Source organism: Pempheris klunzingeri, chromosome 21 (assembly GCF_042242105.1).
Source record: "Pempheris klunzingeri isolate RE-2024b chromosome 21, fPemKlu1.hap1, whole genome shotgun sequence".
NCBI classification, from domain to species: Eukaryota; Metazoa; Chordata; class Actinopteri; order Acropomatiformes; family Pempheridae; genus Pempheris; species Pempheris klunzingeri.
In genome coordinates, this window is record NC_092032.1 from 21,227,037 (window position 1) to 21,245,241 (window position 18,205).

Below are 18,205 nucleotides of genomic sequence, written 5' to 3' on the forward strand. Positions count from 1 at the left end.
GATATCTTGTTAAATAGTCTCCTTAAAAATGTGTCAGTAAAATATAAAGAGTAAATTCTTTTGAGCTCAGATGAATTATGTCCATTAAAACTTTCTTACTTTCTACATTATCTGTTTTCAATACATCACTTCTCATGTTTGATGTAAACATGTGCTAAGACATAATGAGTGATGTCGTCAGCATATATTCGAACACCAGTTATCTCCCATGATGCCCTGCAATCCGTTAAGGTGGAAATTAGGAATTCCCGTAATAATCCAACATCCAAAACATGTGTCTTCAGTCTTAAAGAAATATCCTCGTCATGTCGCGGCCTGTTTCTTGGTTTCTCTGAGACTTGAAGCTCAGAGTTTGGGAAAAGGAAAAGTCTATAATCATCCAATCAGAGCGGCACGTTCCAAACTTCCAGCTCGGCTCAGCGACGTCTCCACCAGAGCTGTCGGAGATTCGATCGTTTCATATCTGATTGGATCATTTATTTTCCTCACGGCGAGTCAGCAAATGTTGAGCAACAGGAAATAACTCAGAAGCCGTGGAGTGGCCTGCGATGTGATGTGATGTGTCCGTCCTCACGCCGCCTCCTCGTGGCGTCTGTAGTTTCTGTGGTCAGATGTCCCTGAAAGTCATTTACGGGAACAAACATCAAAGCATCCAACAGAGGGGAGAGGATTCAGTGAAATCTCCCCGGGGAGAGAGCTCGGCGGAGGAGAGCTCCTTAATGAGCACCTGGATGCAGAAACGTTTCCTTGAAGAGCTTCTTTACTGCTCTGGTCTCCTGAAGAGGGGAGGAAGACGGAGCTGATGTCTGACAAACGGATCTGTGACAGGAGACAAAGAGTGAAGTGATGTCAGTGCTGCTCTAAACAAACCATCAAACTCTCATCAACCAACGACTTTTGCTCCAAAGAAGAAGAAGAGCAGCAATTAACTTAGAGAAAAACTTTGGTGATCAAACTTTTCCTGTCATGAACTTTACAAACATCAGATTTCCAAGATCAAGCAAAGCTTCAACGTCATTGATTCTTACGGCTTCTTTTCCCCTGAAGAACTGCGGGAAGCTGCTTTCTCTCGTTCAGCTCGTCTGCAGAAAGACTCCACTGTTGTAAAGCGTTAAAAGCAACCAAACTAATAAAACTTCTCTTTTTCCCAAAGTCGAGGAGACGAGAGCTGTCTGATTCCTCCTCTGATGTTCCGGCTGAAAAAGTTCGTTATCTCTTCCATCTGCGGGGTCAGCTGAGTTTCTCAGAGTCGGATTTAAATTTAAAAGAGACCCCGTCAGTCACTTGTCTGGTTTTATCCACGTCCTGTTTAAACATCTAAAGAAAGAGCGTTTAATTCTCCAACAAGCAGCTGAGCAAGTCAGAATGATTCAGTCATCTGCTGTCTCTCCGTCTCTGTTTTCTATCCTGCAGCAGTTACTCTGCTGACAAATCCAAAATCCCTGCCGTGCAATCATTCAGCCCCAAGCAGAATTTCCTGATGTGGTCGTGGCTCCTCTCGCCGAAGCGTCCAAACCAGACGGCGAGAAAAGAGAAACTCAGCTGCTGTGCTGGAAACCTCGGAGGCTTGCCAGGAGTCGGTCTGTCGCACGCAGACTCCTCCAGGTGAGAAGGAAAGAAAAGCTCCATCGGTCACCGCCGGCCTCCTGAAATATCACAGTTCATCTCCTGTTGATGGGGACGTGGGTGGCGGAGCGGTGCAGCTGTTCTCAGGAGGTAAAAGACACTATTTATAAGACCTCATGGGTTTGATCCTTTCTACACATGGACTGTCAAACCAGATTAGATATAAACTCAGTGCTCGTCTCCAGATGTACAGCACGCAGGGATGAAACCAGGTCTGTTCTAGCGGCCTGAGTCTGGTTTTACTTTTAAGTGATGATCCCAAACTCCAACAAAACAAGGATTGATGCAGACTGACAGACAATTAAAAGGGGTTTTAAAGCTCTGCTTGCCCTGACTGTCAGGTGCAGCAGAGCCAAGCTAAAGGATAAAGCTTTAGCTGCACAGGATGCTAAACCCTAAAATGTGAAATCAAACAGCAGCTGCGGTCGGTCGGTCGGTCGGTCGGTCGGTCGGTCGCTCTCGTGCAACAGGTGCCAAATTCCAAAATCCCCCCAAAGCTCGTCCCCCCGAGGAAACCACCAGGCAGTTAGTCAGTTTGAGGGAGCAGCTGAATCCTGCAGCTACCTCGTCAATGTCACCCTTCACCTTCTGGTGAATACAGCATGAGGTGATCAGCCTCTGATGGTCACAGTTAACTCCTCACAGTCCGAGGGGATGATTCAGCTGGATGCCGGAGAGGCCGAGGTCCTAAACTACTCTCCTCGCTTAAAGGCAAAGTTAAAAGCATCTGTCAGGGGTCCGACGGCCTCAAAGCTAAACTGAGCGGAAGAACAAACCACCTGCAGGTTCTTCGGGGGCCGCTGACATTTGCATTCCTGCCTGATTCGTCTGTGAAGGAGGAATAAATGTGGAAAAGTGAAATGACTGCTCACCGTGTAACACTCAGGCTGCAGGGTGTCGCTCACATCCTAAAGTCCTGACAAAGTGGTCGCAGCCTGGTCGTCCTCCAGTCGCTCCATGAGGTGGCCATTTAAGGTTTCCAGGTCAGAACCAGAACTTCTCCTCCCCCATCGTACGGCCGCCGACTCTACGGTGATGCTCAAGTCACCCAGAGGCAAAAACCTCTTTCAGTTTACTGGCTTTAACTCTACAGCAGCTCCTGAAATCCTTCAGAGGATTGTGGGAAAAAGATGAAACAGTTTGTGAGTCCTTCAGGTTGTAACTCTGTGAAACTTGAATGAAGTGAGGAGGTCCTGCTGACTGGACCGGACCGGACCGGTCCTCCTCTGTGACAGAGCTCTCATGAACCCGTGTGCCTTCCTGTTGCCTGCAGGCTCAGTTTGTGCCGGTTTGATCAAAACCTCCCAAACCCTCCGGTCTGAGTCTGACGGAGGCAGGAGGAGCAGGTCTCAGTCCACAGAGATGCTGTGGGAGATAAACTGTAGGACTTTTCCAGCAGGAGACGATCCGGCAGGGACCAGTAAACCCTGATCCTGGACTGTCAGGCAGCAGCGGCGGCTCCTGCAGACGTCTGGTGTTTCGGCAGCTCTGGTTTCTCCTCACACTGCTGCTGCCTCCCTCTCCCTCCCTCTCTCTCTCCCTCCCTCTCTCTCTCTCTCCGTCTGACGCTCTACACTGCCTGGCTGAAACACAGTGTGTGTGTGTGTGTGTGTGTGTGTGTGTGTGTGTGTGTGTGTGTCGTGCTCAGGCTTATTAGTTCAGCCCCATTCTTCTTCTTCCTTCCTCCCTCCAGTCTGCTGCACTCCGGCTTCTTCCTTTCTCTTTCCTTTCTCACACCGAGTGTGTGTGTGTGTGTGTGTGTGTGTGTGTGTGTGTGTGAGTGTGTGTGTGTGTGTGTGTGTGTGTGTCTTCAGGGAGAACGGAGGCGGCTCCTCCAGCGTCCCTCCTCTCAAACCCTCTCTCCTCCCCTTCACCCTCTCCTCACCCCTCACTTATATTTACATGCTACTGTACCCCCCTCTCTCTCTCTCTCTCTCCCTCTCTCTCTCTCTATACCCCCCCCCCCCCCTTTACCCCGTTACCACGGCAGCAGATCTCTGCTAAGGTTCAGTCCCCGCATGCAGCCTCACAGAACCTCGCCAAATTAAAAGCTCTCCCCCCATTTATCTAACTTTCCTTTCCTTGCTTCCTTGGTTGCTTTGGTTGCTTTTAACGCTTCCTTGCTTCCTCCCTCTCCCCCTCTCTCCCTCTCTCTCCCCCAGTCCTCGCTCCTGTGCCGTACGTTGGCGAGCACTCCAACGAAAACAGCTCGGAGGCCCCCGGCATGTTGGTAATGGCCCGGTTTGTGAAAATGCCAATAAAGTTCTGCAAACACAAAGAAGTGGCTCTGAGTGGAGTTCAGACGGTGAAGGACGTGTGAGGCTGTTTATCAGACGCACTGGTGTGTGTGTGTGTGTGTGTGTGTGTGTGTGTGTGTGTGTGTGTGTGTGTGTGTGTGGCGTCAGAGCAGACCGCTGAGATTAAAGCTGTTCTCGGTGATTTGTGGCCACTAGAGGGCAGAAACATGAACTCTGCTGAAGCCTGCTTCATTTAGAAATAACTAAAAACCTGAAAAGATTCTGTTTTTCTTCTCGTGGCCTTTCGTCCAAACACAAACGGTGTTTTAGGAAAACTAACAGTTTAGAAAACTGCTTGAAGGCTGAAGGTTTTCAGTGCTGTCAGCTCACAGTGCTTCTCTTTTCTCTACATCATCATGAGGAGACGTTTCCTCGCCAGCAGGACGTTTTATACGTCCACACAGAAACACCCAGATGTAGGAACTGTTTTGGTCCAGACCTGGTTGTTATTTTTGGTGCCAGTTGCATCTTTGCGTTTTCATTTGACTGAAATGATCCAAAGCGTGTTTGTGTGGACGGGATTTCTTTTTGTTTCACTTCATATCCAGGGACGGTTTCTTCCCGTCAGCACACTGAACTGCTAAAGGAGATAATAATGTTTTCCCTGAGTAATATTAATGTGCAATGTTTGAATCACACACAGCCGACTTCTACTGACGGATATAGAATGTGTACATATATATTTACATTTATTCTTGTTAGTATCTGTGCACCAGCTGGAGCAGCGCTCGAACTACTAGATGTTTGGATAAGGAGACTAATTTAAAAGTATTATGCCGTTATTTATTCATTATTTCTGTTTCTGGGAGGCTTTAAACAAACACAGTTTCCCTCTGAGCCCAGAACACTGGACAGAACATTTCTTGTAGTTTTTTCTGTATTTACAAAGTTATCGTTGTTTATCCTCTAAAGACCTGGGTCTGGGTTATATGACCATAGTAGTTAATTCTGCTTAGCTGGGGCCGTATGGACATGTATGTGGGCAAAACTGTTGATATTTCATATTGTTTTTTTCACCGTGATTTTCAAAACATGTTCAAAATATGTTTTGTTTGTGTTATAAATACATGCAAAAGCAGTCAGGAAAAAAAAACTGCTATGTTCAGGGTGGAAATAAAGAGTTTTGCACAAAGGTGAAATGAAGACCGATGGTCCACATATGTGGACAGAATGTTTCTCTAAAACTACACCATGTAAAAAGATGATGCTTAGGTTTTATACTTATCAGGGTCCAATAAGCCCAAATAGCAAGGAGAAATAAAAAATGCATATCAAACAAGAGCTCGGGTCTTAAGAGGCTAACGTTGTTAAAATCACAAAGGTTTCATCTTCTAACTTCTTTTCTTAGAGAATAAATAAAGAAACTTGAACACGCTTCACTTTTTCAGAGAGTTTAAACCAGTAAAAATGAAGTTGTACATCATGAGTTCATGACAAGTTTATAAACGTCCACGAGTGCTTAAGATACAAGACAGAAGTTCAGCGTGGACTTTCATCAGTGACACTAAGAATAAAAAGTTTAAAATCAGATGAATGATATAATCAGGTGCTGTGACGTCCGTTTGAAATTACAGGTAATTACTTAATGTACATTTTAGAGATCTGTGTGTGTGTGTGTGTGTCTGCATCATCATCTGATGAACAGTCACATCCATCAGGACCAAACCTGGTGATGATTATAAAAGGTAGAAGTGTGGTCGATCAGAAGTGTGAGGCTTCAGAAGCGTCTGTGTTCTGGTCGCGTCTCTTTCTGAAGACTGCAAACATTCATTCAAGAGACGGAGTGTGTGACAGAGGCCTGATGGGTAAAAACATCAGGAAGACATCCAGAGTTCAGAAGAAGACGAAACCAAATGATCATTTTCACACGTTTGAAGGGGAAGTCTGCAAATATCTGGTATTTATTGTGATATGTTGGAGCATCTGACACCTGTGATGGACAATCAACACTCAAGGTTCACTTACAAGCTCCTGCCAGAGCTTTTAACCGTCTTCAAGGTGACTGGAAGCCGCTTAAGTCAAAGTTTATTATAACCCAACATGTCATACATGAAACATTAGCAGGATGTATGAAAACATAGTTGTGAGGTAGACTACATATAAAAACAGGAGATCCTAGAAAAGCTCCAGAGAAAAAGCAAGTAAGTGAACCTTGAGTTTTGAATTTTTATCACAAGCTTTGCTAAACATTAAACATTTGAAGGTGAAACTGAAAGTGACCTCAAATGATAGTTAATTAAATTAAATACTGTAGAAATGTTGAAATTTTCCTCGAGAGCAAAATAAAAGTCTGTAATTAAATTGTTACGATGTGAAAAGAAGAATTAGAAGCAGCTCCGGCCATCGTTCATCCGTCCGATGGTTCACTCTCACGGCTCTCATGGCGTCGTTGTCAGAGAAAAAGCTGTGAAAAGCTGGAGAGCAGCTGGCGAACATTAGGAAGCATTTTGCTGCTAAACAGACAGATGTTTCTCTTAGGAGGTGGTGGAGACCAAAAACAGAGCTCAAAGAGAGAATTTCTGCTTCGTGTTGCTTCGTCACTGCTGAATGTGTAAAAATTAGATTATACAACATCTTTAAGAGCAAAGTTGTGGTGAACCATAATCATGTTTGATGTCCGTGTTTGGCTGATGGAAGCATGAAGAGGAGGCAGCAGAATCCCAGTCGTCTTCTTCCCTGAATATTCAAACACTCGCAGCACTTTTTGTCCCTGTAATTGCCAATTAGACCATCTGGCGTACGGCGTCTCGCTCTGGCAGCCGATCGCAGCGTTCTTGTTAACATTATCCACTCATCTGAGGCGCCGCGCTGCAGCCGGCCTCCTCCTCAGCAGCTGCCAATTACCTGAGGTGGCTCGTTTGGGGCAGCGACTTATCTCACAGGTGTGTTAATTGACTGAAAGACACTTGAAAGTTGCAGCTGCAGCAAATTTCTCAGAGATTTTCACCCTCGTGTTTAGACGGAGGAGGATTTGACTTGCTGGAGAGGAAACCTGGAACCTCTGACGCCTCCAACCATCAAGTGGAGCGCAGAAGGATCTGTTGGAGGACATGGATGCGTTTGCATAGGAGGTATTTGCACACACACACACACACACACACACACACACACACACACACACACACACACACACACACACACACACACACACACACACACACACACACACACACACACACACACACACACTCCCTTCACTGCATGAAGTCAGAGTTGAGTCGGTGGTAGTCAGACGTTCATCAGGCTGTTGGAGTCACTAAAGAGTTGTGTTGCAGCGCCTCCTGGTGGCGGCTCACGACAAGTACAAGACATGAAGGCATCAGGAGAGGATGAGGATGATGAAGATGAGGATTAGAGGAGGAGGAGCAGGAGGAGCAGGAGGAGGGAAATGGTGAAAAGAAGTGCTGAAGATCAGTGTGTAAGGGAACATGTCGGTCAGATTCTGATGTTTTGGGGCTTCAGGAACGATGAATGTGGACTTAAGGCGTCAAACACGATCATCCATTACTGCCCACTGCAGCTCTAAAGGATCTAAAGGATCTAAAGGATCTAAAGGATCCGTCAACTAGACAACACACTTTATGAACTACGAACCAACTAAAAGCACTTGACTGAGAGTAATAACTGTCATTACAGCAGCACAGCACATTCGTACCTCACACTCTCCTGACATTTAGATCTAATCTGCACATTAACTTGTATGTTAATAATGTTGCACATTATGTAAATATATTTATATCAGTCATAGTAGTTTATATTTTATCTTCTCCTGCATGCCACTTTGTTTTACTCTTACTTTAAACTCTTAGGCATTCAGTGTGGATGGCAAAGTCAGACCTGTTTCTGTACACGTGATAATAAACGCTTTGAATCTTGAATCTTGAATCTTGAATCTTGAATCTTACCTGAGTGACGCAGGGCAGCGTATCTAACCGGCCCAGTCACAGCGCTCAGGGGGCAGCGTGGGGGTGGAAGAGGGACCAGAGGCCTGTGAGCCAGCAGAACACTGTGACTACATAAGGACGTACTTTCAGGTGTTTAGGGGCTGATGGATTTTACTAAACCTGCTGTTTGATCCACAAAGGTTCTTTACAGTAAAGTCTGTACATGTTCCCTTGACCCTAAATCAGTCACGTCAGTATTTACAGACATGTTTCACAGCATACGGTGACGAGTATGTTGGACGTGTGGTTCTCTTCTTAGTATTTTTCAAATATAATTTCAGGCATTGCACCTAAAGTTTGTTGTGTGTGTTTATTTATATATATATATATATAGAGAGAGAGAGAGAGCTATATATCTATATATACTGTATATAGATATTTATGTAAATCTATCAGTAAAGTGTATATATAAAGCAATTAATATAAAATAATATATCAGAAAACAAAAGTAAATAGATGAAAATAAAAGTCTGCTCATAAATCTACACACACACACTGATACATACATGTTCATGAATATACATATATATAAATAAATACTCTCAGTTCTTAAGGAAGGTTTTTAATTTAATTCAGTGAGCTGGAAAAAGTGAGCAGTTCATTCATTCATTCATTCATTCATTGAACTCATCGTTTCAAGACAAAACAGTCAGTTTTAACTTTGTGAACGTGAAGCTGAAGTGACTCCTCATTAAAGTCAGATCCAGGCTGTGGAATAATGAGCTGAGAGTCCAGGAGGATTTACTGATTAGGATTTATTGACAAGAAAAACCTCACAAAGTCATGAATATTAGAGTGTCATTACCGGTAGGAAGCAGGAAGCAAAGGGATCGTTCCCCCTCAAATAAACCACAGTCTGAGCTGCTTTATTCATCCACTTCTTTACACGTCAGTATAAATGTGGTGCTGACCAGCAGGTCTCTATTTCCATGACGTGAAGGAGAAACACCGTAATAAAAGCACAGCAGTGGATCCAGTGGATCCGCAAAATGATCTCCAGGTAAAATCAGACTTTACTTCAGTTTAGACTTTAAAGGCCTTTTAACCTACATATTTATCTAAACTCAGTCCAGTCTGATCCGAGTTAACAGTCCGTTGTTTGTTTGGAGTCGTCTGCTCAAAACCAGAAGCTGCTTTTAAACCACACCGTCTGAAGCTCTTCAGGAGACCAGGACACCTGAACGCTGCTGCTTCCCGTCTCCTCTGCCTTTAATCGATTGGGCTGAAGTTGTCGTCCTGCTCTCTGATTGGCTGGTCCAGCTGCCGCTCTGCGTCCCAGCTCCTGTTGGAGGAACAAACGCTCGGTTACATCCGGTCTGTCAGTCAGTCAGTCTCACACTCAACATGGACAGAAGTATGTGGAGACGTGATCGTGGCTCCGTGTCGTTAAGGTGCTGCAGGGATTTAGTCCCTTCAGACACCAGAGCATCAGTGAGGTCTCAGCAAAACACCTGAAATATTTATGGCGTGTTTTTAAGTGTGTTCAGTGTCCAACGGGGTTTGGAAAAGTTTTCTTACTCTGCCTCAAGAGAAAGAACAAAGAAAGACAGCGGAGAATTATTAATGCACTCCCCTAAACTTAAGCTAATTCTAACCGTAACCTGAAAACCATGTCTCAACCCTGAAACAGCCCTTTGGAATTGACCTCACAGTGCAGCAGCGTCCTCACGGTGCAGGAGCGTCCTCACGGTGCAGGAGCGTCCTCACGGTGGAGGAGCGTCCTCACGGTGGAGGAACGTCCTCACGGTGCAGGAGCGTCCTCACGGTGGAGGAACGTCCTCACGGTGGAGGAACGTCCTCACGGTGGAGGAACGTCCTCACGGTGGAGGAACGTCCTCACGGTGCAGGAGCGTCCTCACGGTGGAGGAGCGTCCTCACGGTGCAGGAGCGTCCTCACGGTGGAGGAGCGTCCTCACGGTGGAGGAGCGTCCTCACGGTGGAGTAGCGTCCTCACGGTGAAGGAGCGTCCTCACAGTGAAGGAGCGTCCCCACGGTGCAGGAGCGTCCTCACAGCGCTGTTGTAAAGCCCATATTTGTTCTCATGACTACACAAACACTCAGAGTTGTGTGTGTGCCATCACTGAGGTTAGACATTCCTCTGCCCCTCACCCTCAGCCTCACCCCCAGCCTCACCCCCAGCCTCACCCTCACGCAGTAGCTCTCTGAGTGAACCGGCCTCAGCAACAACACCGGTGCTTCACAGTGAAAGTGACTGACTGTGGATCTGCTGAGCGCCTCGTTCTGCAGAGGTGGAGACACAAAGAGCCGCCGATGGAGAATAGATCCACAGACATCAGCTGAGGCCGACAGACATGAGCCAAGCGGTTTTTTTTGCCTTTGACGGCCGCCGCCGCTCTCCACATAATCCACAACACAAACAGAACTGCTGGGAAATCAACTCTGACACACAGCGGTGGGCGAGAGAGATTAACAGGCTGTTGACAGGCCGACGCTCCCTCTCCTGCTGGATCAGTGCAGGGAGGGGACAGCAGCCGCTCTTTAGTTAAAGCATTTAGCTGACTGACTCAACGCAAAGCAGCTGCACAGGAGCGTGGTCTGACTAGAAGTGACTCCATGGCAAACAGGACACATTAAGAGAAATGAAACTGAAGCTGCACAGGCTTCACAAGCAAGACCAAAACCTCCAGCTGTCTTCTCATGTTGCTCAGAGTTAGTCTTAAGATTAGAATTAAGAGGAAGACACCACAACATGTATTCAACTGTGACCCTAAATACTTTCTGGCACTTTGATTTGTATTTTATTCCTTCCAGTGTTTGCAGCCACAGAGCTGCTTCCAGACACTCGTCCTTGGATTTGGAGGAAAATACAATCATACAATCTATCAAATGGGATTCAGCCACACCAGCAGCTCCCAGAGGTTGTCATAGCAACAGCGATGCTTTCAGCTAACTGCTAGCGTCATCGTGCTAACATGCTGATGCTTAGCAGGTGTATTGTTTTACCATGTTCACATCTTAGCTTAGCATGTTAGCATGCTAAGATCAGATAAGGTAAAGTACCGCTGAGGCAGATCAATAGTTTGGGACAAATTAAACCTGATGATGGCGCCAAAATGCTCACAGCTCATCCTCAGGGGAACACGAATGTCTGAATCAGATTTCATGACGTTCTATCCAATAGTAGGTGAGATATTTCACTCAAAAGCACAAATATCAACCTGCTGGTGCTGTTAAAGTCTTAAGGATCCATCCTCTGGGGAACATGAGTATCTGTGTGAACCCATCTGATACTTGTTGTATGTATTTCAGCCAAAGTGGTGAAACAGAAGAGCAACTCCGCCGTCGCTGAAGCCACGTCGGCCTGTCGGAGGATAAAATAACCTGAAGACACACAGACAGTAGACATGTAACAGCGTCAGCCTTGAAAGAAGCTTTTATTTCAACCTCTCTTCAGCCACTCCAGACGTGCTCACATGTACAAAAAATCACAAATTAAAAACAACAAACACACTCGAACACAGCAGAGTACAAAAAGGGTTCTTTGGGATTCAGCAGATTCAAAAAAGGACGTCATCATCATCAAACATGCCTTCATCTTTCCACGTCCCACCCACTGCACATAGTCACTGCATTAAATTAAAATATTATCTGTTTTTATTCTGCCAGCTGTTAGCAAACGTTATAAAATAGGTCATTGTTCTGATCCGACGCCTCGACGGTTAAAGCTTGGTTTGGTTCAGCCACAAAAACGATTCATGGTTAAAGTCGTCTTTGTCAAAATAAACTATTTGGACACTGTGAACATGAACAGAATTAGAAAATTAAATTCCTTCATTTCGGAAACATGCGAATAAAATCAATCAAATAAAACTAAAAGCCTACTTTGGTATTATTGTATATGCTGAAGTTTGTCATGAACTTCGAGCCTTTTACTTAAAAAAAGCTATTGTTGAACATACTGAGCACAGTTTTAGAGTTTTGGAATAGAAACTTTCATCCTGCTTAAATTTCAGGATATATCTATCAATAATTCTCACTTTTGATTGATGTGTTGATGTATCTGTTGTTCATTAGATGTCTAATCTACGAAATGATAAAATAATTACTTAAAAGCAAAAAGCAACCCAGAAGTATTCGATTTGATAATTAAATCTCTGAACCTCTGGCAAATGTTTAATACTTTCTTAAAATGTCATTGATCTGAATTCAGACCGACTAGTTTACCGTCAGCTGACTTCCTGTCTTAGTGTCGCTCTACCAGTGTTCCCTCAGAGTTTTACCGGTCTTGTTCGGTCTCCTTACTCAACGATCTCGTCCTCCTCGTCCTCAAAGTTCTCCTCGCCGTCGTTGGCGGTGGCCTCCTGGTACTGCTGGTACTCGGACACCAGGTCGTTCATGTTGCTCTCCGCCTCCGTGAACTCCATCTCATCCATGCCCTCGCCCGTGAACCAGTGCAGGAAAGCCTTTCGGCGGAACATGGCCGAGAACTGCTCCGAGATCCGCTTGAACAGCTCCTGGATGGCCGTGCTGTTGCCGATGAAGGTGGCGGCCATCTTGAGCCCCCGGGGAGCGATGTCGCAGACGGCCACCTTGACGTTGTTGGGGATCCACTCCACGAAGTAGCTGCTGTTCTTGTTCTGGATGTTCAGCATCTGCTCGTCCACCTCCTTCATGGACATGGGCCCGCGGAAGACGGTGGCGACGGTCAGGTAGCGTCCGTGGCGAGGGTCGCAGGCCGCCATCATGTTTCTGGCATCAAACATCTGCTGGGTGAGTTCGGGAACGGTGAGCGCTCGGTACTGTTGGCTTCCCCGCGCCGTCAGGGGAGCGAATCCCGGCATGAAGAAGTGGAGTCTGGGGAAAGGCACCATGTTGACGGCCAGCTTGCGGAGATCTGCGTTGAGCTGGCCGGGGAAGCGGAGCGAGGTCGTCACGCCGCTCATGGTGGCCGACACCAGGTGGTTGAGGTCCCCGTAGGTGGGCGTCGTCAGTTTAAGGGTGCGGAAGCAGATGTCGTAAAGGGCCTCGTTGTCGATGCAGTAGGTCTCGTCTGTGTTTTCAACCAGCTGGTGCACCGACAGGGTGGCGTTGTAGGGCTCCACCACGGTGTCCGACACCTGGAGGGGGGCGAAGGAGGAACAGATATAATGAGGTGGAAAAGAAACGAAGACGAGGAGGAGACGTGAAAGGATTCGTTAGAGGACACAGGACGATGCTGCAGTCACACAATGTTGGCAGAACTGGAAGAACTCTCATGGATTATTTTAAGATGATCGAAGGATTCCAAAAAGACCTGCAGATGAATTTTGTTGTGCCGTCTTCTTTGCGACTTAAATAAAGAACAAATAATAAACCAAACATTGGAGGAAGATGAAATAAAAACAGTGTTTGATGCAGTCGCCCCCTGATACCTTTGGCGACGGCATGACGCTGAAGGTGTTCATGATCCGGTCTGGGTACTCCTCCCGGATCTTGCTGATCAGCAGGGTGCCCATGCCGGAGCCGGTGCCCCCTCCCAGAGAGTGAGTCAGCTGGAAACCCTGCAGGCAGGAGGACAGCGGGAGGTTGTTTATTTCTCCCATTTGACAGGAAGCAGTCGTGTAGTTGTGTAGATGGAGGTCAGGCTTTGCTCTCAGATGTTTAAGGACTATTTGATGTGTTTTTACATCGATCTTGATGACATGTCAGTACTTTGAAGGCGGCTTAATCCAGATGAAAGTGTAGATTTATTGTTGTTCTTCAGTACTAGTGAAGGTACAGACACCAAAATAACACTTACTTCATACCTTTCTGGGACTAAAACCCTCTCTTTATTTAACAGAATAACAAAAAATCCAAATCAAATACAATTTAAAACTGGAAAAATGTGACTGACTATCTGGTTAAAGAAGAATTACAACAATAACTTGAATGAAAGTCCTTCGAGGACTCAAAATTGAATTAAAAACCTTTGGAAACAGGATAATGTCGACTTGGTGGCTTCATCCTCTGGGGGACAGACATTTCTGTACAAGATTTAATGGTAATTATTCCAGTAGCTGGCTTAAAACTTGAATATTTCAGTTTTTATTGTGGGTTTTGGTGAATATTAGAGAACAAAAAGCTGCCTGGAGAAAGCAAAAGGTAATTCTCCTCCACATTTAACTGCAAATCATATGTAAAATGTTTAAATGTGTAAATCAAGAATCCCAAACTGATCACCTGGTGCCTTTGGGAGCAGCCCAGTTAAAATACACTGAGCGGTGTTTACCTGGAGACAGTCGCAGTGCTCGCACTCCTTCCTCACGATGTCCAGGACCGAGTCCACGAGCTCCGCCCCCTCCGTGTAGTGACCTTTGGCCCAGTTGTTCCCCGCACCTGTCTGACCTGCGGACGACCAATCGGCACACAGAAAATCCATCTGTGAAATGTAAACCGATCGCCACAACAGATGGGAATGTGCCCGCTGACCCACACTGGAGCGGTGACCCATTTCTCAGCCGGGGGGGGGGACACATTTTATTTTCCTGTATATAAGAAAGGCAGAGGCAGATCTGCTTCTTCTCCTGCTCAGACGTCCGTTTATAAACCAAACGCAGACACATTTCTCTGTTTACTGTACAGATTCAGTGCTGGGGAGCTTCAGTGCAGCTCTGGATGTCTTTCAGTGAAGAACCTGCAGAGAATGAACTCACTTCTTAGCCTCTTTTAGCCTCTTTTAGCTCCTGTTTCTGGTTTTATGGGACATTTAGTGTCTCTGCGTTTCCACCAGCAGCTGTTTTCATCAAACAAGCTCAGACAAACCCACAGCAGAGAGCAGAAAGTGGAGCATTTAGCAGCTAAAGAGCCAGATAGTTTTCTCTGGGGGCGGTGGAGACCAAAAACGGAGCAAAAAGAGAGAGAATCAGTATTCAGGACACAAAGCGACTCCAGTGGGATGGGATGTTGCTCAGTGACTGCTGAGCCGTGTGCTGACATGTTAACTACAACTACTTGATAAACTGATAGCATGTCGATGTCTTCTTGACTGAGAAAGTCATTAATGAAGAGAAGAATTCTGTATGAAACATTTGGTTCATGTAACTTAATCAGCTCCACACTTTGGGCTTCTTAATAATGAACCAAACTTCATGATTAAAGGTTTTATCAGGAGGCTAATCCAGCTGAAGGTCATCAGTGGTTCCTCCTCAAAGTGTGTTTTCACATTAACGACCCTGCAAAGACGTGGAACTGAACACACACACGAAGAAACCTGTTAGCGGCAGGCGATTGTTACCGAAGATGAAGTTGTCTGGTCTGAAGAGTTGTCCGAAGGCTCCTGAGCGCACGCTGTCCATGGTTCCCGGTTCCAGGTCGACCAGCACCGCCCGGGGGACGTATTTATGTGCTGCACAAACACAAGAAGAGTCCTCATTGCACCAGTGGGTTCAGTCAGACAGTGACTGACTCTGTCTGCTACCGTCTTCTAGCTTTTAACAATATTCAGTTTCACATGAGGCAGAAAATCAAAATCAACAAATCCTGCAATCATACAAAAAGGTTCAAGACAAGATGAATGAAACTGAAAATAAACTGGACGACTCGGACGTAAAAGTAAAACAGCAGATCTTTGAGGTCCCAAATAAGAAGACAACAACACCAACTGGATGCTGAGTCCATTCATACTGGGACGCCTTCCTGTGCGTTACATCACTGAACATCTTCCTCAGACCACCATGACTGTGGGCAGTTATCACTGTGACTGGACTGAACGAACACCACCATCATCAGATATTATGATCCACCATTAAAACCATGCTCCCCTGTCAAAGGAGCTACAGGGGAAACACACACACACACACACACACACACACCTGAGCTGCTGTGTACTTACAGGACGCCTCGTTGTAGTAGACGTTGACCCGGTCCAGCTGGAGACACGAGTCGCCCACGTAGCTGCCCGCCGGGTCGATGCCGTGCTCGTCGCTGATCACCTCCCAGAACTGTGAGAGTGCCAGCGGCAGGTAGAGACGGAGAACAGAGTCAGGTAAGGCCGCGGTGCGTTCACTGACACACTGCTGACACCTTCAACACGCAGCATGTGGCTGTGAAGCCCTCCTGCAGAGAGTTCTGCTGCCCTGTCGGGATTTAAACTTTGATAAATGAGTTTAAATAGTTTGTTCCATCGTCTGTAGACACTGTTTGTGGAGGGGCAGCTCGTTCAGGGTGGGGTAACCTCACCCAATCACATCAATCACACCATGTGACGCAGGAAAACTCCAAAATCCTCTCTTTACACTTCAGGAGCCACCAAACTGTTGATTACAGACATCTACTGCACATCTGAACCTGTTTCCTCCTCCGTCCGGCGTCAGAACTAAATAAAAGTGAAGTCACATGACGACGCTCACTCCTCTGAGACTGACTGCAGCCCAAAACAGTGGAGGTCAACAGAATCTAAGAGCTCAGGGTGAGAAATGATATTTCCCTCTGGATGATGATGAAGTTAGAGAGTCAGACTCTACAGGGTTTAATAAAAGGTCATTGAATGGACTCTGGTTTGTGTGAACTAACCCTTTTCTACGTGGGCTCATCCTGATGGATGAATTCCACCTTAAATAACATCAGTGGCCTTAACGGTTCTTCTTCTTCTCTTGTTTACAACCTGAGCCTTGTTTGAAATACTCATAAACAGTCCAGCCTCCCTGCTCCATTACCCAGCAGCCTTTGTGGTTACTGTGTGTGTGTGTGTGTGTGTTTATTCGTCTCTCCTCAATACTTCTGATTGATTAGTTCAAGTCACTGTTAAAATAACTTCACTGAGAAACTGCTGAAATGATCTTCTGACGTTAACTTTAGTAATAATAAAGAATCCACCTTGACAGACAGACAGGACTGTTCAGACAGACAGACAGACAGACAGGACTGTTCAGACAGACAGACAGACAGACAGACGGGACTGTTCAGACAGACAGACAGACAGACAGGACTGTTCAGACAGAAAGACAGGACTGAGCAGACAGACAGACAGGACTGAGCAGACAGACAGACAGACAGACAGACGTGTTCTCTTAAAGGTTTTCTGCTCCAGGTCTCAGGAGGAGGTCTACAGACTCTGATCCTCCTTTATGGGACACAAGTGGACTGAGAGTCAGGATGTTCAGACCTGAAGCTGTCTCTCTGTCTGTCTGTCTGTCTGTCTGTCTGTCTGAACAGTCCTGTCTGTCTCTCTGTCTTGTCTGCTCAGTCCTGTCTGTCTGTCTGAACAGTCCTGTCTGTCTGTCTGTCTCTCTCTCTGTCTGTCTGTCTGAACAGTCCTGTCTGTCTGTCTGTCTGAACAGTCCTGTCTGTCTCTCTGTCTGTCTGTCTGCTCAGTCCTGTCTGTCTGTCTGTCTCTCTCTCTGTCTGTCTGAACAGTCCTGTCTGTCTCTCTGTCTGTCTGTCTGCTCAGTCCTGTCTGTCTGTCTGTCTGTCTCTCTGTCTGTCTGTCTGAACAGTCCTGTCTGTCTGTCTGAACAGTCCTGTCTGTCTCTCTGTCTGTCTGTCTGCTCAGTCCTGTCTGTCTGTCTGTCTCTCTGTCTGTCTGTCTGAACAGTCCTGTCTGTCTGTCTGCTCAGTCCTGTCTGTCTCTCTGTCTGTCTGTCTGAACAGTCCTGTCTGTCTGTCTGCTCAGTCCTGTCTCTCTCTCTGTCTGTCTGTCTGCTCAGTCCTGTCTCTCTCTCTGTCTGTCTGTCTGAACAGTCCTGTCTGTCTGTCTGCTCAGTCCTGTCTCTCTCTCTGTCTGTCTGTCTGCCTCTCTGTCTGTCTGTCTGTCTGCTCAGTCCTGTCTGTCTGTCTGTCTGTCTGCTCAGTCCTGTCTTTCTCTCTGTCTGTCTGTCTGCTCAGTCCTGTCTGTCTCTCTGTCTGTCTGTCTGAACAGTCCTGTCTGTCTGTCTCTCTGTCTGTCTGTCTGTCTGCCCCCCCCCCCCTCCAAACCTTGGTCCCGATCTGGTTCCCGCACTGTCCCGCCTGGATGTGAACTATCTCCCTCATGCTGGCTCTCTTCCTGTCCGCTGCAGTCCGGGGGGTGTTTGTCTGGGGGGGTCGTCCGGTCGGTCCTCCGCTGCTGGACCTCTGGGTGCGTCTGAGCAGCGGGGGCGCGCAGCCGGCTTCATCTCCTCCTCCTCTCGTGCGCGTTCACGCGACCACGCCCCGTGTGTGTGTGTGTGTGTGTGTGTGTGTGTGTGTGTGTGTGTGTGTGTGGAGGGGGGGTCCAGTCTGCCCCACTCAGCAAAACTGCTGAGTTTGTCCCCAGAACCCCCCAGCACGACTTTCTAAATGAAGCTCTTCTTCTTCTGTGGTGTCTGACGCTCTTTAACCCTTCACAGCCTGAAGTAGTGTGTTTACTGAACCTTCTGACCAACTACAAGACTTTGACAG

The 18,205-nt window shown here is 46.6% G+C and overlaps 1 protein-coding gene across 2 annotated transcripts; it reads right to left on the reverse strand.

Moving 5' to 3' along the window:
• Positions 1-8,655: 8,655 nt before the first annotated feature.
• On the reverse strand, positions 8,656-17,885 carry tubb6 (tubulin, beta 6 class V). Of its 2 annotated transcripts, none has more exons than XM_070852708.1 (7): positions 17,762-17,885; positions 15,681-15,789; positions 15,084-15,194; positions 14,079-14,194; positions 13,240-13,368; positions 12,131-12,945; positions 8,656-9,149 (listed from the first exon to the last, which is right to left on the reverse strand). In XM_070852708.1, the coding sequence occupies exons 1-7, from the start codon at positions 17,816-17,818 to the stop codon at positions 9,077-9,079; spliced, it is 1,410 nt and encodes a 469-aa protein (XP_070708809.1). In that variant the 5' UTR covers positions 17,819-17,885; the 3' UTR covers positions 8,656-9,076. The 2 variants fall into 2 exon arrangements, with proteins under 2 accessions (XP_070708809.1, XP_070708810.1); XM_070852709.1 differs by having other exon boundaries at positions 12,109-12,945.
• Positions 17,886-18,205: the final 320 nt, after the last annotated feature.